This window comes from Tamandua tetradactyla, chromosome 11, assembly GCF_023851605.1.
Source record: "Tamandua tetradactyla isolate mTamTet1 chromosome 11, mTamTet1.pri, whole genome shotgun sequence".
Classification (NCBI taxonomy): domain Eukaryota; kingdom Metazoa; phylum Chordata; class Mammalia; order Pilosa; family Myrmecophagidae; genus Tamandua; species Tamandua tetradactyla.
This window is the reverse complement of record NC_135337.1, coordinates 95,554,730-95,580,639: the sequence shown is the minus strand read 5'-3', so window position 1 is coordinate 95,580,639 and position 25,910 is coordinate 95,554,730. Positions and strand designations below refer to the sequence as shown.

The 25,910-nt window shown below is 60.5% G+C and overlaps 2 protein-coding genes across 9 annotated transcripts in view; one reads left to right on the top strand and one right to left on the bottom strand.

Annotated features, from left to right (window-relative positions):
• GATAD2A (GATA zinc finger domain containing 2A) overlaps positions 1–20,120 on the top strand; it is a 75,370-nt gene extending 55,250 nt beyond the window's left edge. For 7 of the 8 annotated variants that reach the window (XM_077122056.1, XM_077122060.1, XM_077122057.1 and 4 more), the window contains 10 exons: positions 10,744–10,876; positions 10,982–11,110; positions 12,242–12,331; positions 12,615–12,746; positions 12,831–12,998; positions 14,222–14,498; positions 15,680–15,975; positions 16,543–16,617; positions 16,885–17,080; positions 18,629–20,120. In XM_077122056.1, the coding sequence (XP_076978171.1) occupies positions 10,744–10,876; positions 10,982–11,110; positions 12,242–12,331; positions 12,615–12,746; positions 12,831–12,998; positions 14,222–14,498; positions 15,680–15,975; positions 16,543–16,617; positions 16,885–17,080; positions 18,629–18,759 (1,627 nt within the window). In that variant the 3' untranslated portion in view covers positions 18,760–20,120. The remainder of the gene's footprint in view (positions 1–10,743; positions 10,877–10,981; positions 11,111–12,241; positions 12,332–12,614; positions 12,747–12,830; positions 12,999–14,221; positions 14,499–15,679; positions 15,976–16,542; positions 16,618–16,884; positions 17,081–18,628) is intronic. The other variant, XM_077122053.1, reaches the window with a different exon arrangement.
• Positions 20,121–24,399: 4,279 nt separating this feature from the next.
• Positions 24,400–25,898, bottom strand: TSSK6 (testis specific serine kinase 6). The gene has a single exon (XM_077122050.1). It carries the CDS (start codon positions 25,677–25,679, stop codon positions 24,858–24,860), a length of 822 nt encoding a protein of 273 aa, XP_076978165.1. The 5' UTR covers positions 25,680–25,898; the 3' UTR covers positions 24,400–24,857.
• Positions 25,899–25,910: the final 12 nt, after the last annotated feature.

Sequence of the window (25,910 nt, the reverse complement as noted above, 5' to 3'; positions counted from 1 at the left end):
CTCCTTCTGTTCCGTGTGGACCGGGGACCAGGGAAGGGTCCCTTCCCTTTCCATGGTGGCGTCACGGTCATCGGTTGTGTGATTGTCATGTGTGTAGTTTTGTAACAGCCTCCTCAGAAGGATACTGGGGCCCCAAGTCTGTGTCCAGCCTCGTCATGCATGGAAAGAACTGTTCTGTGAACGCACTCCACTGGAACTCTGCATCCGCTTTATCACCTACCCGTCAGTCTGTCTGTCTCTCTGTCTTGTCACTCCGTTCTCAGTGGTTTGCAGATGTGAGACCATGGCCCCGAAGCACTTTGCCATGTGGAGCACGCATCCATTTTCCGAGCGTGTTTATGTCCCTCTCGTGAGGTGCTGTTCCCAAATGGAAACACAGCTCTCAGCATTGCAGGCGGGACCTGGACCGTAACCTGTACTGGCCTCACCCTACCCCAGAAGGCTGCTCTGCCTGTCCCCAGCCGCCTGGGGAGGGAAGCTGGCCGTCTGCACCCTCAGGACCAGCCTCTGCCGGCTGTGTTCTGGGGTCCACCCTGCGAGCATGTCCATTGCTCGGGCCTCTTGCTCCCCCTGCCCGTGCTTGTGCATGCGCCTGTGAACGGACGCCTGCGGGGTGCCCAGGTGGGCCTGCTGTGTGCACATCAAGACTCGCTTCTGGCAGGCGAGGGGGGCACATGTTTTCTATTTCTTTTTGTCTTTTAAAGAAGCCGCTAGGCGTTTTACCCTAAACAGCTGGATTTATACCTGGACTGAAGGAGAGCTTAGTGGCTTCACTCTTCCATGGTGGTATCATTCTTTTAAAATGTGGCCACTGGGTTTTCAGAGCAATCTGGGCTCAGGGCCTGGCCTCATAACACCTGCCTGCCACCTGGTTGCTTGAGCTTGTCACATCCTCTCTGGGCTCTGTGCCCCTCTGATGATGGCCAGCTTCCAGAAGACCAGGGAAGGGCTAGAGGAGCTAACTGTCCTTCGGGTGCAGTGGCCGCCCCCAGGCCTCCATGACCCCTGAGCGTTCCTTGTTTCTGCCCTGGCCACCTGGTGGGGGTCGGGGGTCCTCGTTGGTGATGTCCAGACCCAAACCTCAGCCCCTGCTCCCTCAGAGCCACGCCCCACAGCAGCTGTGCATGGCTGGGCAGCCCAGCTGTCTGCCGGAATGTTCCGAGACTAATGTAGGTTCTCCAGTGAGACGGCCCAGAATCGACCCAGCTGTTGCGCGGATTGCTTGGGAGAGACTCACGTTTTCACTCTCGAGGATGGGTTTGGTTTACGGCCCTTCACCCGGGCCTCCCTACCATCTTCCTTGGGCACCAAGTGGGCTTGTTGGCGTCTCGGAGGCCCTGGAGCCCTGCACGCAGAGGCGTTTCCAGGAGCCTGTGGGGACGGGGCAGTGCACCCCCTCGGGAACCGCCTGAGTCTGTGCCCTCTGCCGGGAGACTGTTGGCCAGCCCTTAATCTGAAGGGTCTGAGATCTGAAGGGTTCCCCTAAACTTTTAAAGACCAGTAGCCGACTGGGGGCTTCAGGTGGCACCACCCACGCACATAGGGTGGGGGGCGCTGTGTCTGAGCGTGTGGCTCCTCCCAACCTCACCTTCAACACACTGTCCTCTGGACATCGGGGAGTGCCGGGCCCCTGCCCATGAAAGGACATCCTCACCTGACCATGTGCTGGTCCTTACACAAAGCCTGGGACGGCAGGGATAGTCATGGGTAGTGTCCGTCCTCCTGGGAGCCAGCCCTCCTTACATGCCTTGGGGGGTGGGCAGGCCACTTCCTCGGATCACGGTTGTGCTGCTGGGCCTGGCAAGTCCTCCGAGCGCGCTCCCTGCCCGCACTTCAGGCTGCCACGTGCCTTTTCCAGAAGTCACACCTGCAGAATCTGCGGGCAGGGGTCTGGCCACCCTGCCACGCTGCACCGCCCAGGCTGGGTTTTGTACACACCGCCCTTGCCGCCCTCCTCCCTGCCGCGGTGAGAACAGTGAGACCGTGTCCAGCCTGCTGTGGGGCTGCGAGCAGGCACGTTGGCCTCTACGCCTTGTCCAAGGCTCCTGTTCTGACCCGACAGTGATGTAACCCAGTGGAAGAGTGGGTGTGGGGTGGGGGGCCATTGGGGGCACACATGGTGCCAGGCACCCTCTGAGGGGCAAGTGGGGGCTGCAGGCCTTGGGGAGGCCTGGAAGCTGCTGGAACACCTCCATGCCAGGGAAGGGAGGGGAGTGGTCAGCTGCTGACCAAGGAAGAAGAGGGAATGTGGGGTGGTCTCTGGCCTCGGGGGCTCCACACAGGTGCCCTCGCCTCGCCAGCAAGCGCCATCAGGTTCTTGGTGACTTGGGTGACCGGTGGCCATTTGCAGGTCATGAGGACAGGACAGCTCAGTCTTGTTTCCTTGTGTACCTACATAGATTTCACTGGGAAATTAACTTGACATCTATGGACAGGGGAGAATAGGAAGTCCCGTTAAACGTTTAGTCCTTCCTGCTATTCGAGCCCCCACATGGGCAGCTGGAGAAAGCTTGTGGGCACAGGACCTGCCCAGGCCAGCCCAGCTTTTGTGCCTGTTTCACGGCTGCACAGTCGCCCCGTCTGACCACAGGCAGGACCTCACACCCCCAAAAGATGGGGTCTCCTGTCGTTGTGGACTGTGCCTGCTGATAGCTTCCATCCTGGGGTACTTGAAAATCTCTATTAAAGATAATAAACCTGCTGCGAGTTAATATAAATAATGTGCTATAAAAGGGTAACTAATTTGCAAATCTCTTTCATACTTGGCTTAAGGAGGAGACAGCTGGATTCTCAGCCGCTCGGCGTTCCCTCCCTTGCGATACGATATGTTGTTTGTTTGGGTTGAAGCATGCGAGGAAAATCCAGCCTCCCACAGAGAAGCGGTTGGAAGGAGTGTTTAAGGGTCTTCTTGGGTGACCGTGGCTGTCCTTCTTTACCACGGCCCCAGGCGCGAGCAGGCGCTTCACACCCATTCCTGGCATCGTGGAAGCTGACATCTCTGCACTCGGTTTCATTAAGATCCATTGCACATTGAATATTTTGCACTCAATCTTCTTTTTCTTAATAACCTTTTTATTTTAGACAAGTTATTTATTTACAGAAAAGTTGCAGGGATTGCTCTAGGATTCCCCCAGTTGGGGTTGGTCTGCTGCTTTTCCTGCAGTCACACAGGGGTGGTGCCACCTTGCAGGGCCCCTCTCCTCGTGTCCTTCCGGACACGGCTGTCCGCTGGCTCATCCTGCAGTGCTCCCAGGCTTCTGCTCCCTGACACCCACACACGCCGTCCTCGGAAGGAGGTCTCTGCGCGGTGCCCACGTCAGCCCTGGGGGTCATGCTGCACCAACTTGGGAGTGGAGAGTCGGCGCACACGGTGGGGCTCTATCTGGGCCTCTGCTGTTGCTCCCGGGAAGAGCTCTTGCTCAGTGTGGTTTTAAAACGTCTTGAAAGGCAGGAAAGCTAGCTGAGGGAGGCTGTTCTCAGATGGACACGTCCCAGTATTCGATACCAAAAGAGTTGGTTTGTTGGTGTCGTCGTTAGCGAGGACTTGGCTTACACGGATGTTTCTCGTTCTCATCCAGGAGGTGCGTTTGGTCTTCTGGGCACTGGTTGAACTCAAACTGGCAAACACAAGTTTTCCAAATTCCCATTTTGCCTATTGGAAGCTCAGACTTCATCAGTGGTGAAGATACCATCAGGCATTCTTCAAGTGGCAGGCTTGCCTGGGTTGTGTTTGGGGAATTGCCCACTGAGTGTCTGAGTCTGGGAGACCGGCGAGTGTGTGGCGCAGGCGTGTGCAGGCCCGAGCACGCGTGTGCATGCCAGCTGCTCGCTCCGACGTAACTCCGGCCCTCACGCCCTCCACTGAGACGCTGTGTGGCCTCAGGAAGCAGCAGGTGCTTTGCGGACTCACAGAGAGGGGGACTTAGGGGACACGGGGGCTGAGGATTGACCAGCGGTAATGGAGTTGACCCTGGCCTGAGACTCCTCCAGCCGATTGTGGTGTGGCGGCCTGTGGTTCCTGTGCAGCCAGGCTGTGGCCCTTGCTCGCCCTGAGCCTTTTGGGTTTTCACTGGTGGACCTACCCTGGAGATCCGCTGCAGCCCAGAGGCCAGCATGGCCAGGGGTAGGCGTGAGTGTGGGCGGGCAGGTAGGTCCTCCTCAGGCCGTGCGTGTGCACAGCTAAAGGCCTGCTCGGGGCCAGGCATGGGAAGGTAGCACCGCCCCGACTCCGGGATGGGGGAAGGCGGACCCAGAGATAAATTGCCACAGCCCAGAAGGGGCACCAAGTATTGCAGGCCACAGGGAAGGGGGCAGTGAGAGCCTTGCTACCTGGCCGCTTCTGCTGCCAGCTTGAGGTCAGTGCTGGACCACCTGCAGGTGAAGGGACGCCTCGAGGTCCAACCAGGTCCCAGGACACCATCATCCTCAAATCTCTGTGGTTCTTATGGGCCCCTGTGCCTGGTGGGCTGGGGGTGTGGGTGGGCCTCAAGGGCAGGGTGGGACCCAGCGGTAGGCGGGGTCAGGGAGTGGCTGGCAGCAGTTTGAGGCTCAGACGTGTGAAGGGGCTCAGGCAGGAGATTTCCAGCAAAGCGAGCACTTCTCGTTTTGTCCCCAGAGTCTCGTTTTGTCCTGAGAGTCTGTCACTCTACACTGAGCTGGTGCCTTTCTCAGCTGTGGCTCTGCATAGTAGGAGCCAGCCTCGGAGGAGGTGCGTTTCCAGGTCTTGGGTGGGGGGCATCACCGTGCCCCTGCAGTGCGAGGGCTCTCCTGGGGCAGGCCCAGCCCTCAACGCTGCCACATTGCCACCCTGTCCGCTTAGGGCATTTCAGGTGTAAATAACTGTGACCAAAAGTGGCCTTTTCTGGACCAAGCCAGGTTGGAGCAGGTGGTCCTATGCGGCCCAATCTCTGCTGCAGCCAGGTGGGCGGTGCTGGTGTGTAAGCTTGGAAGGTGTGGCGAGGACCGTCACATCCCTCCCACAGAGGTGGCCCCAGCTCTGGAGCACGAGCCTTTCAGGCCACGCTGCGCTGCGGGGCCAGCATGGGAGCGGGTCTGCACAGGTCCTGGCATGTCTGTGCATGGCCCCCATGGGCCCTCCCGCTGGCCGGCCCTTTGCTTGGCCGCTGTGGGCCCTCCTGATGGCCCCTCCTGAGAGGTGTGGGGGCAGGAAAGCCCGGCTCGGGGAGGCGCCACCATGGAATGGCCTGGAGGGGATGGGGCGTTGGCCAGAGTCTCCAGCTTCCCTGCCCCTCCCAGGCAGCCTCGGGGGCTCCGTCCAGCCTAGCTGGGGCAGGGCTCGCCCAGCAGGTCACTCCCAGATCACATCCCCACCGATCACCTGGCTGGCCTGAGGCAGAGGGACACAGCGTCCCTGCCTTCCCAGCCTGGTGATGCAGTGCTGGGCTTTCCTCACAACGTCTCACCCGAGAGGGGTGCAAGTCGCCCAGCTGGGGAGGCCAATGACGGACGCGAGCAAGGGGGCCAGGCAGTCAGAGGGACCATGGCAGGCGGGGGCAGTGCGCCTCGCGGGCTGGGGGTCTGGGGAGGGTCCCCCTTACGGTTGGGTTGGTGTTGTGGCCCAGCCTATCACTCGGCATCCACCGCAACTAGGGCTTCTCGAAGGCAACGGACAGGACGGTGCTCCCAGGCGCCGGCATGGAGCTTCCAGCATAAAGGTCTCCAGGGGTCAGGGACCCAGGGGAGGCTGCAATGAACGCGTCAGGTTGCTTTCCGGTTTTGACTGCAGATGCCCCTGTAAGGGCTGTGGGGCCTCCAGCTGGCCCCTTCTCTTTGCCCTGGACAGTGCCTGGCAGCTCCTGGTTCCCCCCTGAGGTTCCCCAACAGAAGGCTGGGTTGGCTAGGGTGTCCTTTGTGTGCTGTGGTCCCTGGGGTCAGAGCTTCTGTTTCTGTGACCCTTCCCTTTCCCAGTTCTCCTCTTCCTGCTTTCTCCCAGGGTGGAGTCTTGGGGGCCCAGCCGGCTTCCAGGGGCATCCAGGAGGAAGCGGACTCAGGGCAGCGTGGGACAGGCCAGCTGTGACCCCATGGCTTGGAGGCTCACGCAGCACTGGTGGTGTCTGTGTGGTTCCAGGGCTGCCTGGTCTCACCTGAGCTATTCTCGGGCCCTCTTGGGACTGGGGAGGAGGTGTGGGGCCTCCTGCAGTGGCATGGCCAGCCGGTCTGGCCAGGCCTCTTCCCCCTCCTTCCCTACAGCCTGCAGGGACACCGCCATTACCTGAGTGGGGTTCCAGGCAGCCAGGGCATGGCCCAAGGGTGTGGGCACAGGGAACAGCAGGGAGCAGGATTGGGCAACCCTCCTCACTGCCCTCCAGCTGCAGGACCTCCCAGGACAAACCGGACCTCAGTAGCCAAGAAAAAGCCTCTGAGGATTCAGGAATACCTTTAAGTATTGCATTTCCTTGAGCAGAACAGACTGCTTACTCGTGGTCTCGGCCCAAGAGTCCTCGGCACCCCACCCCCCAGCCCCATGGCATTCTTGTGGGTGCCTGGACCCTGCCCTGCAACTTGAGGAGCTAGCACTTCCCTGCATGCTGAACGAGAGCAGGAGGCTTACCTCAGGCCTCTCTAAAGCACCTGGGTCCCCAGACCCTGCCAGCTGCGATGGGGGGGAGGTGGTTGTCACAGCCTATGGCAGGCCTAGCCCCCAGCATGACATCCTGTCGTCCGCTGCCCCCCGCCCCATGCCCGGCCTGCAACTACTTCTCAGAAACTGAGTGTGGGGTAGGCGTCCTTTCCCCCAGGTGTCTTCGTGCCCATAAGCCCTCATGTCCAGCCTGGCCGACCCCATGTGTCAGGGCCCCAGGAGATTCCCCCCTCCCAGCCCCAGGCTCTAAGGACAGCCTCCATGGGCCCTTCTTCATGGACTGCCTCCACTCACGTATGGCCCCTGCTGAGGCCACGTTGGTTTGGACCTCCATGCCCAAGCTGGGACTCGTCCCTGCGGCCTGGTTCTCTAGGCTCCCTCAGGCCTGTCAGTGCCCTCTGGGACTGAAGACTCGGTGGCCCAGCCCCGAGGGTTCCAAGAGCACAGGCTCCCCCCACCCCATCCCACCCCATCCCTGCCCACCGGCGGCCCCCAGTGGAGCTCAGGCCAAAGGCGGGCAGCCGTCAGTGCCTCCCCCTGTGCCCCACCAGTGTGGCGGGCACCCAGCCTGGGTGCTCTGGGCCTCGGCCAAGACAACCTTTTAGAGCTGCTGACCCTCCTTTGCTTGGACCTCAGGCCACCCACTGGCCAGAGCTCTTTCCCACCCCCCAGGCCTGCTCCATCCTCACGCTAAGCCAGGTGGGGTCCCGAGGATGCTCCTGCCCCTCTACTTCTGGGGGTGGCCTCACCCCTTTCCTGGGACAGCCATGTTGGGTCGGCTCTGGCTTCACAGGGCTCCATCCGATTCCTTACCTGTCACATGGGCAGGTCAAGGCCGGGCGTGTTCTCATGGAAGCCGCCCTGTGTGAGGTGATCACCTGAGGGGGACATGGTGGTCCCCCAGCTCCAGGCGGAGGACAGGCCAGCAAGTCTCTGTCCCCCGTGGGCCTGGCTGTCAGAGCCCAATGACTCAGGTGATCTGGAAGGACCTTGGGGGGCTTTCCAGGTGGGCGGTGGAGGGAACATTCCAGAGGGGAACAGTGTGTCCAGGACATATCTGGGGTGGTCCCCGGCTCTGGCTACAGGAGACCAGTTCTTGGGTCTGACAGAGCACCCCTCCCGCTCTGCTCCTAACTCCAGCAAGTTTACCACCTGCCTCCTCTCTGGGCAAGGGGTGGCCGGAGGCCCCGTTGGTGGCCCTGCCCTTTGGCCTCCCAGAGCTGCCTTCCCAGGAGGGCCCCCTGATCCCCAGGCTTCAGGCCCCTCCCCTATGTGGATCTCTACAGCTTCTTTGGGAGTCACTAGGGATCTGCTGAAAAGGTGGGTTTTGATTGTGTGGCTCTGGGGCATGAGGTCTCGTTCCTGAAGAGCCCCTCAGGGCCGAGCTGCAGGGCCCAAAGGCAGCTCCCTGGGGTCCTGGGCCCCCCTGCTGCTCTCCCACCCCTCCCCCTTGTCCGTCCTTTCCGGAGGCCACCCCTTAATGTGGAACTGGGTTCAGTCCGAGGTTGTGCCCGGCTGCTGGGTCATCAGCAAGTGGGAGCAGACGAGGAGGGGGCCAGGCCTCTGTCTGAGGGCCTAAGGGGAAGGGGCGTGGGGTATGGGTCGCTATTTATAGCCGGGGTAACTTTGTTTTCAAGTTTCTTTCCAGCATTCTCCTGGAAAGTTGACTGAGGTTGTCAGGTAGCAGGGTTTGCACAGGAACCTGTCAGAGCAGAGGGCCGGCTTCGTGGGAGGAGGCAGCGGACAGCCCACTTTGATGACAGCCTGGCCTGGTTCCCTGGACTTCTGAAGGTCACAGCAACCCTCTTTTTATCAGGGCATTTGTTACAAAGGGCCCCAGGAGCGGCTGGATTGGCCTAACAGCTTTGTTCCCACACCATGTTGCTTCCGGATCAGTCTTGGCGTGCGGACAGCCAGCTGCTGCCGGCCTCCTGACGCCCCAGGCTGGTCTTTCTCGGCCTCTCTTCTCCCATCCTCCGTGGTTTTTATAATTTAAACAAAAGCTTTAAGTACTTGTACCCTGACTGTGAGCGGAGAGGTTAGAGGGAGGGGCCTTTTCCCTGGACTCTGACTGGACTGGCCTGGGGTACCTGACCTGACGAATGAAGCACAGTCAAGTTTTTTGTCTTTGGAAACTAGAGGGCTGGCGACTCTGGGTGTGTGAAAGGGCCCCGAGCAGCCCCAGCCGCGGGTGAGCAGGAAGCGCCTGCAGCCGGGGCAGCGCCCTGCCTCCATTTGCCTGCAGCACCTGAACCCTGCCCGCCCTTCTCAAAATGAAGGTTGCGGGTCACAGACCGGTTCGAACTGGCTGTTGCCATGGTTTTCGCGTTGGGAGGCATAGTTGTGGGGTCATGTGACCACGGAGGGAAATGCCTTTGTCACGTGACTTTTGGGTGGCCTAATTAGCATACAGGAAGTTCCCTCCCTGCCAGCGCTGGGTGCTGCCGGGCCCTGGTGGGTGACGTCATCACTTGTGCAGCCACTGCACAAGCATGGGCAGGCCGAGGTCTTGCGCTTATCACAGGGGTCCTGGACACCTTCTGGACGCTCTCCCTTCTGGACTCCTCCCTGGGGGGCAGTGCTGCCCTCAGTAAGAGGGCACGAGTGGCCGGTGCTTGTGCTCTGCCCGCCTGTGCGCCCAGGTGCCTGGGCCGCGGGCACTGAGCAGCGCCTGCCCCCCGCGAGGCTGCACCCCCGGGTGAAAGTCCAGCAGCTCCTCAGACCCAGAGTCGGGGCCCCAAGGCCAGAGCAGGGGCTGGTGGGGGAACACTGCAGGTTCAAGGTGGATGGGCCCTGGGCCGGACGTGCTGGGTCACACAGACAGCCTGACCCAGACCGAAACTGGACGTCAGACGTTGAAACCCCTCCTTTCTACCCCTTTCTCTCGCAGGCAGCTGCTCTGGGGGAGGTGATTGGGGCGGGGTGTGCATGGTGGTCAGGGGGTGTCTCCACGAACTCAGGGCCTCCCTCCTAGGAGCTGCCCTCACTCAGTGGCCTCTGCTCACTGGCTCACAGTGCCACCTGCAGGACACACTGCTGGCCAGAGGCGGGCCAGGCCTTCCTGAGCCTCCTTAGGAGGGGAGCATTGAGGCCGCTGGTACATGTCTGGCTGGACCTGACGGGAGAATGAGGGGCAGGCTCTAAACCCAGCAGACCACAAGTGGACACTCGACTCGGAGAACATGGCGTCTACCCTTTGCTACTGTGTGGGCAGCTGTGTCCTCATGCTGACAGAGGCAGGACATGAGGACTCTGCTGATGGGGTTGTGGGCACTGTATTCCTGGCCCATGACTCTGCCCAGTGTGTCCAACGTGGGAAGAGAGGAGCAGGCTGCGGCCCATGGGCTGCCAGGAGGGGCAGAGACACCATCCACAGCAGACCCGGGCATCAGCAAGGACCAGCATGTTAGAAAGAGAAGGGGGTCTGGGGCTAAAATGAACAAATGCTTTCATGACGTGGTTTGGACCCAGGATGTAGGATGGGTGAGGGGGTAGGGTAAGGTCGGTGACAGGTGGGGGTGGCCTTGGCATTGGTGAGTGTGGAGTGCTCGTTCCTGTTAGGGTCAGGGGTGTGGGCACATTGAATGGGGAGCACGTGGTCAGGTCTGTGAGGGAAACTGAGTTCTGTCTTCTTGTTGGTTTCTAACGCACTCCAAGAGCCCTGGAAGGGTTGCCCAGTGGGCAGGGTTTGACCCCTTGTGGGGCATCCGGCACAGGCCAGAGCCCATGGAAGAGCTTCGCCTTGGCAAGGCTTCGCCTTGGCAGGGCTTCAACTTGGCAGGGCAGGTCGTCAGAGGAACGCCCATGGACTCGGGCCCAGCCTCCTGCTGGGGTGAGCCATGTGGCAGAGAAGGAAGCTGCAGAGCTTTCCAAAATGGCATGTCCTCCTCGGGGACAGGCTGGGGCCGAAGATGCCCTTCACTGATGGCCCTGGCCCTCCCCAGTGGTTATCCCTCCGAGCAGGGCAGGGACGTGGTGGGGCATTGGGTACAGAGCTGTCTGCAGGAGTGGCCGGGCCAGGGAGGGCCCGTGGGTAGCGGCCTGCACTCGGCCTGCCCGCTGTGTGTCCATGGGGTGCGCTCAGGGACACGTGGTGGTCAGGATGCTCTGTCAGCTAACGATGCGGTCTCTGCCCTCCACAGCGACATGAAGTCTGAGAGGAGAGCCCCTTCGCCCGATGTGATCGTGCTCTCTGATGGCGAGCAGCCGGCAAGCCCGCGGGTGAATGGGCTCACCAAGACCACGCTGAGGGAGGCCAGCGCCGAGGCCCTCCTGGTGAGCCGCACACGGCCCTGCCCTGCCAGGGCCCCGCTCTCGGGGGTGCCCCATGCGAGTGGCCGCGCACCCTCCCCTTCAACCCTGTCTTCCTCACTCCCGCAGAAAAGTAGCCCTGAGGAGCGAGAGCGGTTGATCAAGCAGCTGAAAGAAGAGCTGAGATTAGAAGAAGCAAAACTTGTCTTATTGAAAAAGTTGCGGCAAAGTCAAATACAGAAGGAAGCCGCCCAGAAGGTGAGGGTTGCGGCCACATGGGCCGCTGTCACCCCTGGGATGCTCCTCCTGGGCCGGGGATGAAGGCAGTCTTCCAGGTGCTCCTCCTGGGCCGGGGAGGAAGGCGGTCTTCCAGGTGCTCCTCCTGGGCCGGGGAGGAAGGTGGTCTTCCAGGTGCTCCTCCTGGGCCGGGGAGGAAGGCGGTCCTCCGGGTGCTCCTCCTGGGCCGGGGAGGAAGCCCGTCCTCTGAGGTGTGGGCCCAGGCACACGACAGAACAGGGACTGGCAGGCTCAAAGGCTGTAGTCCATCTCCGTCTGTAGAACATTCTGGATCCCATTATTTAAAACTCACTTCTTTCAGACGGGAAGCATTCTGTCATCCCTGGGAATGGAAAGCAGGTGCTGGCAGCAACGCTTCCGGGCATTTGTGCCGTCCAGAAAGGCCCCTTCCCCTGCAACCCCAGCCGCAGGGCTCATTGGAACTCTGTCTCTAAACACAACATAACCCGGAGGGCAGCTTGTACCGGAAGTGGCTTGCAAGGGCCTCAGATTCCCAGTTTGCTGTGCCCTTTGTGGACAGGTGGCCCATGTGGACATACTATCCCAGTGAACAGGAAAGCAGAGTCCGTTACTGGTGGCTGGGCCCGAGAGCCTGTCCCCTGAGGCTGGGGCCTTCACGCCGCCGGGTCAGGGTTTCTTTCGTTTCTCCCATTTCCTCAGAAACCTCATAGCAATGTGGGGTCCCATCTCAGCAGCGTGGGGTCCCGTCTCAGCAGCGTGGGGTCCCATCTCACACACACCTTCCCAGACCTTTCAGTATCAGGTGGCCCTGTAGTGTGAACCAGGACACACCTTCCTGGGCCGCAGGCGCTGAGCGCAGCCTCCCTGTCCACATTGCCACTGTCGGCTAGCTTTGGGGGCCGCTGTCCACCCACGTCCTTCCTGTGGAGGGGCACGGGGCTTTAACAGGCCCTGTGGGTGGCCCACCTCACCCCACCCCAACCACGGGAGCCACGGGAATTCCCACTGAGACGCCCCGCTCCTGGCAGAGCCTTCAAGAGCCGCTACTCAGAGAAGGGGCAGTCTGCTTCTGGGTGGTGCTGCTGTCAGCCCCTCAGCCCCTCGCCCCGCCTGTCTGCTGCTCTCTTGCAGCCCGCTGGCTCTTCCGGAAGCTCCGTGACCACCCCGCCCCCACTCGTACGGGGCACCCAGAACATTCCTGCTGGCAAACCGTCGCTCCAGGTGGGTGTCCTGTCTGTACTGCGGCCGGGTGCCCGGGCCAGGCCCACGGGGGCTGCACTGCAGGCAGGAGTGAGCCTTCCACAGGGCAGGGCTGCAGGGCCTTCGTGCATTGCCTCTGTCCCTCCCTGGTCTCAGCGTAAAGAGACAGGCACCGCAGATTCTTTTTTTTTACTTTGCTACTTTTCATATTTTCCTTAACCAATAAGTGCTTGTATGGAAAGAGCAAATCTGTTTCAAGAGAAACAACTGTGTCCTCCTGGGTGGGGCTTGGGGTTGCCGACAGGGCGCTTCATCACGTGTGCCCGGCAGTGCCGTCCCCCCTCCTCTGGTCCGCGGTGGGCAGCAGGCATCCTCGAAGCTGGGGCCGCAGCCTAGCACCCATATCGTCATGCCCCCCCTCGTCAGGGGTGCCCAGGTAAGCAGGGCGGGCCTCGGGCACTGGGCGGGCCTGGGGGTGTGCGGTGCCTGCCGTCACGCTCAGGTTTCCCACCCCCCACAGCAAATCCACAACATGAGACAACATTCCAGCTCGGGGCCACCCCCCCTCCTGCTGGCCCCCCGGGCATCCGTGCCCAGTGTGCAGGTCCAGGGGCAGAGGGTCATCCAGCAGGGCCTCATCCGCGTGGCCAACGTCCCCAACGCCAGCCTGCTCGTCAACCTCCCGCAGGTGAGCAGAGAGGGGGGTGGGCAGAGGGGGGCTCAGGTCTAGGGGTGTGGGAGGATAGAGGAGGCGCCCAGTGTCCCACAGACACTGCTGCCTTTGGCCCAGTGCCTGCTGCGCCCGAGAGGAGAGCACATACATAGGCATCCACACCCCAGCCTGCGCCGCAGGGATGGGGGTCTGTCCCCACATAGCCCCGAGGCAGCAGCTAGAGCCCCTAACAGGAAGCGGTGGCTCCGCGGCAGCCTTGGCTGACAGCCTGTTTGCTGCTCCTCTGCCCCTGTGCCCTGGTAAAGAACGTGGCCAGCAGGGCTCTGGGCCAGGTCCCCAGAGGTCGTGCCGTCCATCCTGTCACCCACATGGTGATGCTCTGGGCAGAGACAGACTCCCCTGTGAGGGCGGTGACTGAGCCATTCGTTTCATCCTGTAGGTGTTCCCAGACACCTGCTCTGTGTGCCATGAGGATGGATGGGGGGCTGGCCATGATGGGAGCATGGGGGTCTGCTCCCCAGGGGCTACGGTGGGGGGGGTGGAGAGGGGCAGGGCTGGGGGAAGGCTCCCCGATGGACTGCAAGCAAGGCTTTGGATGCGCCCATTTCCTCGGTGTGGTTTAGCTTAGGAAAGCTGTGAATGCTGCTGGGGTCAGCTTCAGGTCTTGGGGGAGCACCTCTGTGTCCAGTGTTGCAGGGTGAGCTGGCCGGGGAGCAAAGAGACCACTGGGGGTGGGGGTTGGCCATGGGGACCCAGATGAAGAGCACAGAGGCTGTAGGAATGTGGGGGGAAGGGGGTGAGAGAGAAGAGTGTCAGGCCGCCTGGATCGGTCCCAGGGGTAGCTTCGCCTGTTCCCATACGCAGTAAGAACTCGGGAGGTAACTAAATGTTGGCCCCCTCCACATGCGGCAGGACGGAGGCAGTGATGCCCGGGGAGGGGCGTGTGGGAGCTTCCGGTGCTGGTGGCATGATCCCAGCTTGGTGGCGCTGGCCCCGTGGGCAGGCGCCCCGAGGGCGTCACGTGATGCAGTCTGCATGTGCAGTTTGTCAGCTGTCAGCTGAGCTCCCTGACTCTGTCTAAAACCCGTCACCTGGTGGACACGTACCCCTGCACACTCGTGTTTACAAACCGCCAGGGGCTCCCAAGGCAGTTAGTTTACTTTGTCAAGTGCTGCTAGCACCGGTGTCCTTCCTGACGGGGGCGAGTGCTCCTGACCAGGCCTGTTGTTTCCCAAAAGCCCTCCCCAGCCTCGCTCAAGGGGACCACGGCCGCCTCTGCTCAGGCGAATACCACCCCCAGTGTGGGCCCCGTGGGTGCCTCCAGCGACTCACCTGCCAGCCGGCAAGCTGCTGCCAAGCTCGCTCTGCGCAAGCAGCTGGAGAAGACACTGCTGGAGATCCCGCCCCCCAAGCCCCCCGCCCCGGAGATGAACTTCCTGCCCAGCGCGGCCAATAACGAGTTCATCTACCTGGTGGGCCTGGAGGAGGTGGTGCAGAACCTGCTGGAGACACAAGGTGGGGGCCCTTCCCATGCCCAGCCCTGGAAGGTTGGTCCCCGTCTGCCACGGGGAGGGGAGTGGGGGCAACCAGACCCCACCTTCGGGAACGCGTGGGTTACCTCCCGCGGGTGGAACTGTCCTGAGCCTCTGGGAGGGAGCTGGCCCATCTCCCCCACGAAGGGTTTGGAAAGATGCTCCTGCGTCTCAGAGCTCAGGTTTCAGCACTGAGAGGGCCCAATGGGGATAGCGGTTGGGAACAAAGCAGGAAGTGAGTGAGGCAGCCAGTAGGCTCAGGGAGGTGATTCCAAGAGCCCAGGCCAAGGCTGGCCCTTACCTGGGATGGAACGGGTGGTGGCAGGAGCTGGGCAGTGAGCTTGGACCTTCAGCCCCCACAAGCCCAGTGGGTGCTCAGGGCAGACAGATGTGGGACAGCCTGAGACAGGCAACAGGTCCCTGGCTCCCAGCCATGCTGTCATGCCCCTGAGTGCAGATCACAGAAGCTGTGGGGATGGGATACATGTCAGGCGGCAGAGAGAGATGCTGGGGATGGTCCGTGCTGCCCTGCCGAGCGTTTGCCCACGGCCTGCTCTCAGCCAACAAGGGGGCCAAGACTCCAGAGGTTCCAGGGCTGCCAGGGCAGCTACTGCACCCACAGCTAGGCAGGCGAGTGGGGTGTGGCCTCTGGAACTTGCTGCCCCTGGAGCAGGGGTCCCACGCTCCATGTTGGCCACCGTTCTGACAGGGACTTCAGCTGTCGGCCTCGATTTTGCCCTCGGATCGGAGGTTGGGGTGGTAGCTGCCCCCGGGAGACTGTTGGGAGAGCCAGCCCCTCAGCACCTCCGAGCACGTGGCTGGGGACTCCTCGCTGGTCCACCAGCCGGGGGCCAGGGTCACTGGGCCCTCACCCTCGCGTGGCTGGTCCCAGCTGGGTGTGGTGTGGTCGCTGTGCTGCACAGCACAGGGAGAGTGAGGTCCCCCTGTCGGTTCGTGCACTGCATCCACGCATGGCAGGGGGGGTACTAGGAGGAGAAGCCAGGCTGACATCAGCAGCGCCTTGGAGGATAAACCCCAGGGCCTTTAGCAGTCCCACCCTGCTCCCGTGGGGCCTGTCCCTCCCCGTGACTGGTGGCCCTGGCCTCACGAGAGGCCTCCCTGCCCAGGCAGCAGCCCTCCTGAGCCGCACGCTTCTCTCCTCAGCAGGCAAGGTGCCGGCCGCCGTCCTGCTGGCCCGGGAGCCCTACCTGTGTGCGCAGTGCAAGACGGACTTCACCTGCCGCTGGCGGGAGGAGAAGGGCGGCGCCGTGATGTGTGAGACCTGCGTGACCTCCAACCAGAAGAAGGCACTCAAGGTGGAGCACACAAGCCGCCTCAAGGCCGCCTTCGTCAAGGCGCTGCAGCAGGAGCAGGAGATCGAGCAGCGTCTCCTGCAGCAGGGCGCGGCCCCCGCGCATGCCAAGCCCGAACCGGCCGCCCAGCACCCAGCGCTGAAGCAGGTGAGGCCTGACGGGGTGGGGCCCCGCGGGAAAAGCGTCTCCTTGGCGAGGAGATGTTCCAGAGGCTTCCCTCCCACCCTCGGCCTTCATCTGCCTGATTGTTAACTACATGTCTGAATTGCATTTAATGATGGTGCTTGACCGTGAAAACACTAATTTGCAGTTTCTTTAGATTTTGTAGCTTTCCCTTGCAGCGAGCCAAGTAAAAAGTGCTTCTTGTCTAGAAGGACTTTTCCGAAAGCCACGTTTGTGAGCAATGTTCTGGCTAAATTAGGGAGAGAAACAGGTTGTGGAAATAAAAGTTTTTTGTTTATTTTGTTTTTTTTTAATTTAACATTTGGCTTTCTCCTCTGGAGATCCGACGCTCCCTCGTGACCGAGTTTGTTCCCACGGGTTTCTTTCTGACACCCCTGGATGCGTTCTCAAGACCCTCCTGGCCCCTGAAGCCAGTGGCAGCCACCGCCGCCCTGGGGCGCCATCTCCCTGAAGAAGCTTCCTGCCCGGGACCGCGAGGCCATGCGCTGGCAGCAGCCAGTGTTGATCCCTGTCACCTCCCCATTTGTGTAGGTCGCAAAGCCCCGGCGTAAACTGGCGTTCCGCTCGGGAGAGGCCCGCGACTGGAGTAACGGGGCTGTGCTACAGGTCAGAACTGGGGCGCCGGCCGCGCCGCCCCCCGCACCGCGCCTCCACCAGCCCTCGCCCCAGGCCCTGAGCAGGCCAGGCCGTCGGCTGTCCCGCTGCCATCCTGTCTGTCTGCCCCCTTGTACCGAGGTTCATCTGCTCTCCTGACCTTGGACTCGCGGGGCCCCGCTGGGTGGGAAGAGCCCGGCAGCAAGGACAGGCCCCCCAGCTCCGTGCCCTTGGCACCCCTGGCCCCGTGTGAGTTGCCGCGCACTCTCTCTGCTCCAGGCCTCCAGCCAGCTGTCCCGGGGCTCTGCCGCGGCTCCCCGCAGTGTCCTGCACACCTTCAGCCCGTCACCCAAGCCACAGAACGCAGCCTCGGCCCCAGCCCTGGTGCACAGGGCCGGCAAGCATTCCGAGAGGGTTGTGAGCGCCGGCAAGGGCAGTGCCCCCGCCAACTGGAAGAAGGCCACCGTGAGCACAGGTGGGTGTCCTCTGGGGGCTCAGGCGGCTCTGCCCCCTCGGACTTGTTCTTAACAAAGAGGAACATGCACAGGCCGAGCCGAGCTGGCCCGGAAGTGCAGGCTACCTGGCCCTGAAAGCAGCTAACACTCGAACACTGGCACTTTGGGTCTTTCTTCAGTTCACTAAATAACACGCCCTAGGTAAATGACACCCCTAAGCCCTAATGACCTTCCTCTGTACGTTTGCTGTATTCAAAGTCTCACTCCTTACTCTGAGCTCAGAGCAAGCCAAGTCTGCTTTGGCCTGAGTCTGTCCCTTTGGACTTCCCTTCAGCACAGACCCTCGATTTCCCAGCTCACGGCGACCCCCTTCTCTTACCTTGCCCTTTGTTTTATCCCCTGCGGGGGAGGGTGCTCTCCTCTCAGCCTGTCTCTGAACCTGTCAGATGATGCCAAGTTCCATATAGAACAATGACTGAGGGGGCATGCCAAAGGGTGGGGGCTGGGGTTTAACTAAGTTGAGCAGGGAGGGCCCCCTGAAAGGTGGTGAGCAGAGACTGAGGGGGACACGGGCTCCTCGGCTCCGGGCCTCTTGGTCGTGGCCATCCGCCCCTCGTCCCGGTCTGTGTTCCCTCCTCTTGCGGGCCTGCCAGAAATAGGAATATGAGGGCTGGGCTTAGCGCGCCGAGGGGTGCCTGTGTCCCCGTAGTCAGCAGGGGAGCTGGGGCAGGGCTGCCAGCGGACAGGCTCCAGATGGGCTGAGTGCGGAGTTTGTGCCAGTCGAGCCGATTCATGTTCCCTGGGTGCGGGCCAGACAGATGGAGGCTCCAGGCGTCCAGGGTACTGCGGACGCACAGTCAGGGTGAACATGCTTCCATGGGAAATTTGCACGTATTTAAAGTGCGGGGGGAAAGTCAGCGTTGCAGGCCGTGTGTCCTCAAGGGAAGAAGCAACTGTTGGTTTAGAACTGCAGGGTGAGAGGTGTACGGCTGTCGTTTACTGCAGTGTGTCCCGAAAGAAGTACTCACGTCACAGCCGCCCGGCCTCAAGGGCGCTCATGCACCTGGAGACTCCACCGGGGCTGGTGGGGGGCCACAGATGGGGCCACAGCCTAGAGTCATGGCAGTTACCTCCTAGGCCAAGCTCTGAACTGGGGAGGGGGAGGGGTTATTTTCTTATCATAGAGATGCTACTTGTTTGCCGTTGGGGGTGGAAGGAGGAGGAGGCAGCAGGCAGCAGGGAGCTGCTGCCCCGTCACACAGGTGTGTGCACACCCATGCCTCACACTCAGGGCGTGCCCACTTGCTGCTGCGTGTCCTGCTTGCTTTTCCATCCCAGGTTTCCATGAGACCCTTCTCCTGAACCGTTAAAACCTCTTTGCAGGAGGGATTGTTTCTCAGGGCCACCCAACCTCCACCGAGCCTGAACTCTCTGGGTCAAGCTGTTTAAGTTCTCTTCCGCCCTTCTCGGGCGCGGATCTGCGTTGACAGTGGTGTCACTGCTGGGGCTGGGGGTATGGCCCTGGGCCGCTACCAACCCTGGCAGTGCCTCCTCCTGTGTCCTTGCAGGTGGGGCCCTTGCCTTTGTCGGCCCGGGCCTGGCGGTGCATAAGAGCTCCTCGGCCGTTGACCGCCAGCGCGAGTACCTCCTCGACATGATCCCACCACGCTCCATTCCCCAGTCGGCCGCCTGGAAATAGCGCGCGGGGTCGGGCCTCCGCCCCTCCCAGCCCACAGGCCCCCTGCACACCCTCCACCCCAGGAAGATGCTGCGCTCGCCTGGGAGCGCCGATGCGGCTGGAGCGGCTCAGCTCGGCCACCGGAAGAGCTGTTTTGTAGGTGGAGGGGGATTGCGATTTGGGAGGGACTGTCCCTGTGGGCCTCTTCCCTTCTCTTTTTGCCTTTAGTTTGCCCGTCACCAGCAGAAACACGGACCTTTGGGGGACTGGTTCTGCCCCCAGCCCCTGGCAGGCACGTTCCACCCCGGACACTGTGATAACCTCGGGCGAGGGCGAGTCCGGGGCTGCGGAGTCGAGTGGGGGCTTCGTTTATCGTTTTGCTTTTGCCCACCGCGGCCTCCCAATCTCTGACTGCCTGCCTTCGTGGCAATCTGTAGGTTGAAATATTTTTTAAATCACCTCATGATGATGGAGTTAGTGATGATTAAAAAAAAAAAGTAAACTGTGCAGACCCAGGGATCCCTGCTGGGCACAGCGTCCTGCTGGCCACCCGTGCCCAGGAGGGCGGGCAGCTGACTGGCCGGCGCCACGACTGACCCACAGGCCGCCCCTGCGGCCCCTGCTCCCGCAGAAAGCCCTCTGTTGCTGCTTGTTCCGACAACCCCAGACTTCTCACACTCAGCAGAAGAACAAACCGAAACCCAGACCTAGCCCGAGAACCAGGAATCCCAGAAGCCGCACGCTGCCACCTCAAGAGGCAGAGGAGCTGGCAGCAAGTCCCACAAGCTTGATGGGGAAGTAGGAGGGGAGGGCTGTTGTTTTCTTTGATGTGTTTTTAATTTTATTTTATTAAATCTTTTCCTTTTCTTTTCCTACTGATTTTGGTGGACAAGATTTCAAGCCCCCCGCCCCGACCTGCACCCCTGTTGGTGTAGGCTCACGCCACGTGTCCGGCAGAGCCTCCTCTTCCGCTCCCCCCTCTGAGACCTCAGGATTCAGTTTGGGTCTAGTTTAGAAACCTTTTCCCTTCAGCTGGGGGGGTGCTGTCATGGTTCGTTTTCAGATTTTTTTTTAACCCCCTTAGAATCTCCAGAAATGTTTTTTAAAAGATCAGGTCTGCTGTCGTTTTATTTTGTTTTTTCCTCTCTCTGAACATACCTGAGAAAGGGTAGAAGCCATCCTATTCGTACTTCAAATGCGGGGCTGGGGGCCACCCTGCGCAGGCCCCACCCCGTGTGGAGATGGGGTGGCCCCTCGCCCAGGCCAGCCCTGGCCCTGGCTTCCTACTGACTGCAGTTAGAGACTTAATTTAAAATCCTCATTGTAGGGCCCCCTTCAAACGCAATTATTACAACATTCTAATAAAAGCTCATTTAACTCCCTTTCTCCTGTCGTGTGAATCCTGTCGGTGTTGAGCAAACGTTTCTGACACGCAGTAAAAGATCTAGTTTTGCAAAATGTTCTGATTTTTTGTTGCATAAGGCCCAACATTTCTCGGTGGATTTTTGTTTTCGTGCATAGCTTAGATGGCTGAAGGGAAGGTGGCCCTCATTCCAAGGCCTCAGGATTTGGGGACAAGGAAGAAACTTGACAGGAGGGGGAGGGAGTAGTGTTTTTTTTTTGTTTTTGTTTTTGTTTTTTTCACAAAAAATTCAGAGTATGTGAGCGTTTAAATTTCTCGCAGTTTTCCGTGCGCCTGGTACATAAATGCCGGGCTTTCTGCTCTCCTGAGCTTCAGCCCTCTCTTGGATGGCATGGGCTGGATTTTCCCAATCCTCAAAGGAGTTGCTGAGCCGGCCTCCCCGTCGAGAGGCAAGAGGAGCATCGGGTCTCTGCGGTAAAGGTGGCAGGGCTGTCCACCATGCTCGCCTCTGGCCGGGCAGTGGGCGGTCCTGGGCCTGGCTGGCCTCTTGCGCTCGGGATCCGCGTCCCAGGCCAGGCTGTGCCTTCCTCCTGGGTCTAGGCCTGGAGTAGACCTTGTGACCCTCGCGGGGGAGCCGGCTCCAGTTCTCATCAGGGACCACATGGTGTGACTTTCTGGTCAGTTTTCTTGAGCAGAGTGTAAGATGCCTAATCTTAAGTTCATTTCTACTGTCTTGAAGCGCCGACCCCCTCCCCTCTCTCCTCTGGTTTCCCCTCTGCCCGAAACGGGTGGCTCTGCGATGACGTGCGTGCTGGGACCGTGAGCAGCCGCCTCTCCAGGTGGGTGGGCCGTGCCAGGAGAAGGCGTTGCCTAACAGGGGTGCTATATCGGTCCACAGAGCCTTGCCAGCACGTCCTGCTGCCCAGATGAACGGAGCTCACAGTTAGTGCTGATGGACGATCGGACCACCCCTGGATTATCTGTGACACAGACCATCAGGCAGCATTGGTCACTTATTTGTGGGCTTCCAAACTCAGTCCTCGCCTGTTTTAAGTGGGGTGGCAAGGGGTCAGTGAGTAGTGGTGAAGTTTCCATGGGGAAATTGGTACAGCTTTCTGTCCATGCCTGCGGACACAGAGACACGCATCCGCTCTCAGGGCTGCCCCGAGCTCTACCCATCCTCACCTTGTCTCCGGAATCCCAGAGCAGGTCCCCAGGCTGGGCGCGGCCCTCCTCTTGCAGCCAGGCTGGCCGGGGGCAGCCCCTGCCTGTCTGTGTTGCCAGCACCTTAGGGAAGATACAAAGGGAGCCGGGAGCCCCCCGCTTTCCTACGGCCCCTGGAATCCTCCTGGGTGCACCCCACGCTCCTATCGGAGGAGGGCGCCTGGGGGCGTGTCCTTGCGCACGTGGACTTACGGGCGCCTGGCAGACTTGGCAGGGACTCCTAGCTGCTCTGCCCCGGTTTCCTCTCCACCACGTCGGCCTAAACAATTTGGGCTGGGCTCTTAAAAATGACAGCGAGCGTTCATAATCCTTAAACAGAGCAAGTACAATAGGCAGTTACCACCAGCGCAGGGTATTGGTTTTGTTTTGTGGGGGGTTTTTGTTTTTGTTTTTTGTAGGGTGGTGGAGAGGTTGTCACTTGTATTGACTGTGACTCTGAATCTTTGATAATAAAAGAGAAATGTTTAATAATAGATGTTTGCCACTAAACCCAGAATGACAAATTCCAATAAACGCAGTGGCTGGACTTGATGACCCACGTTGTATGTTGAGGTGATTTTAGAACCCGGAGGACGATAAAATCGTGGACAGTGTGCCTGCACTTTCGTTCTGCCCCCTGGGCCCTGGTTCCCTGAAAGGCCATGAGCATTGCTGTGTCCCGCTTGGGGGGCAGTTGGCAGACAAGGAAGGGGGCCATGGGATGAACCTTTGGCATAACAGAGGTAGCCCCCAACCTCATTTCCCAGGGGAATGGAGCTGCTCTCCAGCTGGCCAGCCTGGACGCATGGCCTCCCGGGTCCCCCACGGGCTGGAGGGAAGAGCAGGAGGTTTTTCCTCCAGCTGCCAGACTGAAAAGCCACACATTCCCAGAACGCCTTTTGGGCTTGGCACCACACTGGGTGTCCTCGCTATAAAATACGGAGTTACAGATGCGTGTTCTTGGATGAGCACGGGGTTACCCGAACCTCAGGACACGTCCCAGGCTTGAGCAACCAGCCAGCTCTGAGACAAGCAATTCCCCCTGAGAAACCTCGAGTTCAACTCACATTGTCTTTATGAGGTGAATCGTGGCTCTATTTCCCTAGGAACTTTCGTTTATTTTTGCTGTTTCTTGGTTTTGTGTTTGCAGCAGTTAGACTCCAGCCTGCCAGCTCCACCCGGGACAAATATCCTGACTTACCCCACGCAGTGCAGTGGCTACAAGGAACATATTGTGGGGTACTTTGGGGGGGCTCGGCCCCCTTCGCGTTCCCAAGGATAGGAGTGCAGCCCAGGCCCCCTGGTTAGGGCACGACTCCTCAGCAGGCCAGGGGTGTGATCTGGGCTGGGGTCTCAAGAGCGGCTCCACCTAGGGAGGGGCACACCTGCCCTGGTCTGTGGCACCCTGTCCCCACCCCCAGCCCCATCTGTTCACAGACACAGCCTTGGGGGCGGGGGGATGTGGCAGGAGCATGATCACACCTCGTGTTGAGGATACAGAGTGAAAGAACAGGGTGTCGGGATCGGGAAGAGGTGGCGTTTTAGGCGGAGCCTTGAATGACGTGTTGCAGGGAGTCTGGACAGCCAGGCCAGGGCCTTGGAGGGCGGACAAAATGTGACACGTCAAGAAACAGCAAGATGCATGTGAGGTATAGGTTTTTTGTTTTTGTTTGTTTTTTTTTTTCTTTTTCTTTCTATTATTGTTTTAATTCTTATTCTGTTGTCTTTTTATTTCTTTTTCTAAATCGATGCAAATGTACTAAGAAATGATGAATATGCAACTATGTGATGTTATTAAGAATTACTGATTGTACATGTAGATTGGAATGATTTCTAATTGTTTTGTTAAGTCTTTTTTCAATTAATAAAAAAAAAAAAAAGAAAAGAAACAGCAAGAGGGCGGTATGGCTGGACCGTGGGGCAAGGGGACAAGGAATGCAGGGATCATGCTGGGTGCAACGGAGGCCCCTTCCCCACAAGCCCCAAGCCCAGGTCAGGTCTCCCTGTACTTCTAGCCAGAGAAGGTGGGCTTTTCTGTCTCTGCTCTGATGTGATTCAACTAGGTTTGGGGGCAAACCAGTTTCCCTCTCTTAGCCTCAGTTTCCTTATCTGCAAATACGGGGAGGGGGGGAGGGGGGCAGGGCCACGGCCTGAAGAATTTGAAGAGGGGAGGTGGAGAACTGGCACTCAATCCCTAGAGCCAAACAGAGGGAGTGAGCAGGGGCGGCACATGGCTGGACCCACTCGTTGAGCAGTGTGTGCCCTCAGATGGAGGCAGGCCTCAGGGAGAGGTGGGGAGAAAGGTTTACTGAGACTTCCCATATACTGCAAATAAGAGCCATTGTTACCACACTGCCCCAGCCCTGTGGGGTCTGCCTTTCCCCCAACACCCCTTTATCTCCACCTCCTGTCCCCCACATTTTGCACAACTTACAATTATTTTATTTGCGTGTTTTGTTTTGTTTCTACTTTTAATTTTACTGCACTTTTCACTTGCCTCCCCACTGAGGACAGGGATGGATACAAGTTTCTCTTTGCTGAGTCCCCCAGCTTGGCCAGCACTTAGCAGGCGCTCAGTAAACGCACAGAAACACAAGTGCACAGAGGACCGAATGAATCAGCTCGTCTGCCTGACCCGTGCCCAGTCTCGCCCTGACTCTGTCGCAGGGGTGGGGGCTGGGGGCAGGCCGGGACACTGCCAAGGCGGGGGACAGGCTCTGTGTCAGGATCCAGCTGTGTTCTTGGACAAACTGTCACCTGCGCCTCAGTTTCTTCAACTGTAAATGTCCAGTCCACTGTGGGACAATCCCACCCACCACACTTCCATCCTTTGGGGTCCAGTCGTCCCCCAGCCCTTGCCAGAATCATCAGGATGCCAGGGGACAACTCTAAACTCCCTTGAAGTCTGCTTGGTCTGGGGAGCGCTTGTAATCAGGATTCGAATCTTCCCAACCCCCTGTTGAGACCTGGAGCTAGAAACTCAACCTACCTCTAAAACGGGGCGCCTGCTCCTGCCTTTCCCCTGGGAAGAGTGAGAACATCCCACACACACCACCGCCGCCCCAAAAAGGTAGAAACCCACAGCTAGAACCAGATGCGAGGAAGAGCGAGTTTATTGCAGGCTCCAGCGGGGGCAGCGCCCAGAGCGCACCCTGCCCCCGCCGGCAGCCGCGGCTGCTCCGGGGACCGACGCCTCCGGCGAGGGCAGCTCCTCCAAGCAGCCTCCTGCCGCCGCGCAGCGGGCGCTCCTTCCGCGCAGGCGCAGTGCCTCCGTCTCTCGGCCCGCCCCTTCCCGGGGCCGTCGGCGGGGACTAGAGGATGCTCTCGCGCCTTCCCGCACTGGGGTGGGGGTGGGAGTGGGGGTGTTCGTGGGGGAGGGGCCAGGCTCAGAACAGGGACCGCTGCGGCCCCGCCACGGGGAGGGGAGAGGAACGGGGAGGAGGGAGGAAAGTATTGGACGCAGGGGCGCACGGCGGCTTCCCGGGATCCCGGCAACCGCGCTGGGCGCTCCTGCGTACTGCCTGGACGGCGGGGACGGCCGGAAGCCCCGCGCCTAGCCGGAGTCCCCCGCGCGCAGCCAGCCGTTGCGCGCTACCTGGCCCGCCGAGGGCCTGGCCGACGGGCTGAACTGCAGCAGCTCCGCGATGAGCGCCTTGCAGCGCTCGGGCAGCTCCAGGCCGTCGGGGTACAACACGCCGCGCTTCTGGCGCCGGGGCAGGCCGGCGATGTCCGAGTCGTCGAAGGGCATGCAGCCAGTGACCATGACGTACAGCACTACGCCCAGGCTCCACACGTCGTACTTCTTGGGGTCGTAAGGGATGCCCAGGAGCACCTCGGGCGACGCGTAGGCGGCCGAGCCGCAGTAGGTGGTGCTCAGATCCGGGTAGCCGTGGGCCTGGCGGCCGAAGCCGAAGTCGGTGAGCTTGACACGGCGCTCGTCGGGGCTCAGGAGCACGTTCTCGCACTTGAGGTCGCGGTGTACCAGGTGGTGGTCGTGCAGGTAGCGCACGGCGCCGGCGATCTGCGCGAAGAGGTCGCGCGCCTGCGCCCCGGGGATGCGTCCGTTTCGCTGCACTGCCTGCAGCAGGTCGGTGGCGGCCGCCTCCATCACGATGTACAGTTTCCCGTTGCACACCTCGATGAACTCGAAGACGTGTACGATGTGTGGGTGCCGCACGCCCCGCAGGATGGACAGCTCGCGGGGCAGGAACTTGTTGACGAAGTCCGGCGGCGCGCGCCGCCGGTCCACCACCTTGATGGCCACCGTCCCCTTGTACTTCTTGGACGTGGCCACCTTTACCTTGGAGTAGCTGCCCTCGCCGATCGTGCGGCCCAGCTTATAGCCGAGTTCGCTCAGGAGTTTGTCGCCCGACATGGTGGCGCCCGGGGCGCTCGGGGAGTAGGAGGCGGCTGCTGTCGGGGGCGCTGCCGGACTCCGATCTCGGGCCTAACCCATGGCGCTTGGCACCTGCACACCCGCACCCCCATGTGCCCACTCCCGGGCCTCCGCCGCTGCGGCGCCTTTTATCGCCGCGGTAACAATTTCTGCCTTGTGAAGTGACCGCGGGCGTCACCCCGCCTCGCGGCCGCGGGGGGGGGGGTTGAC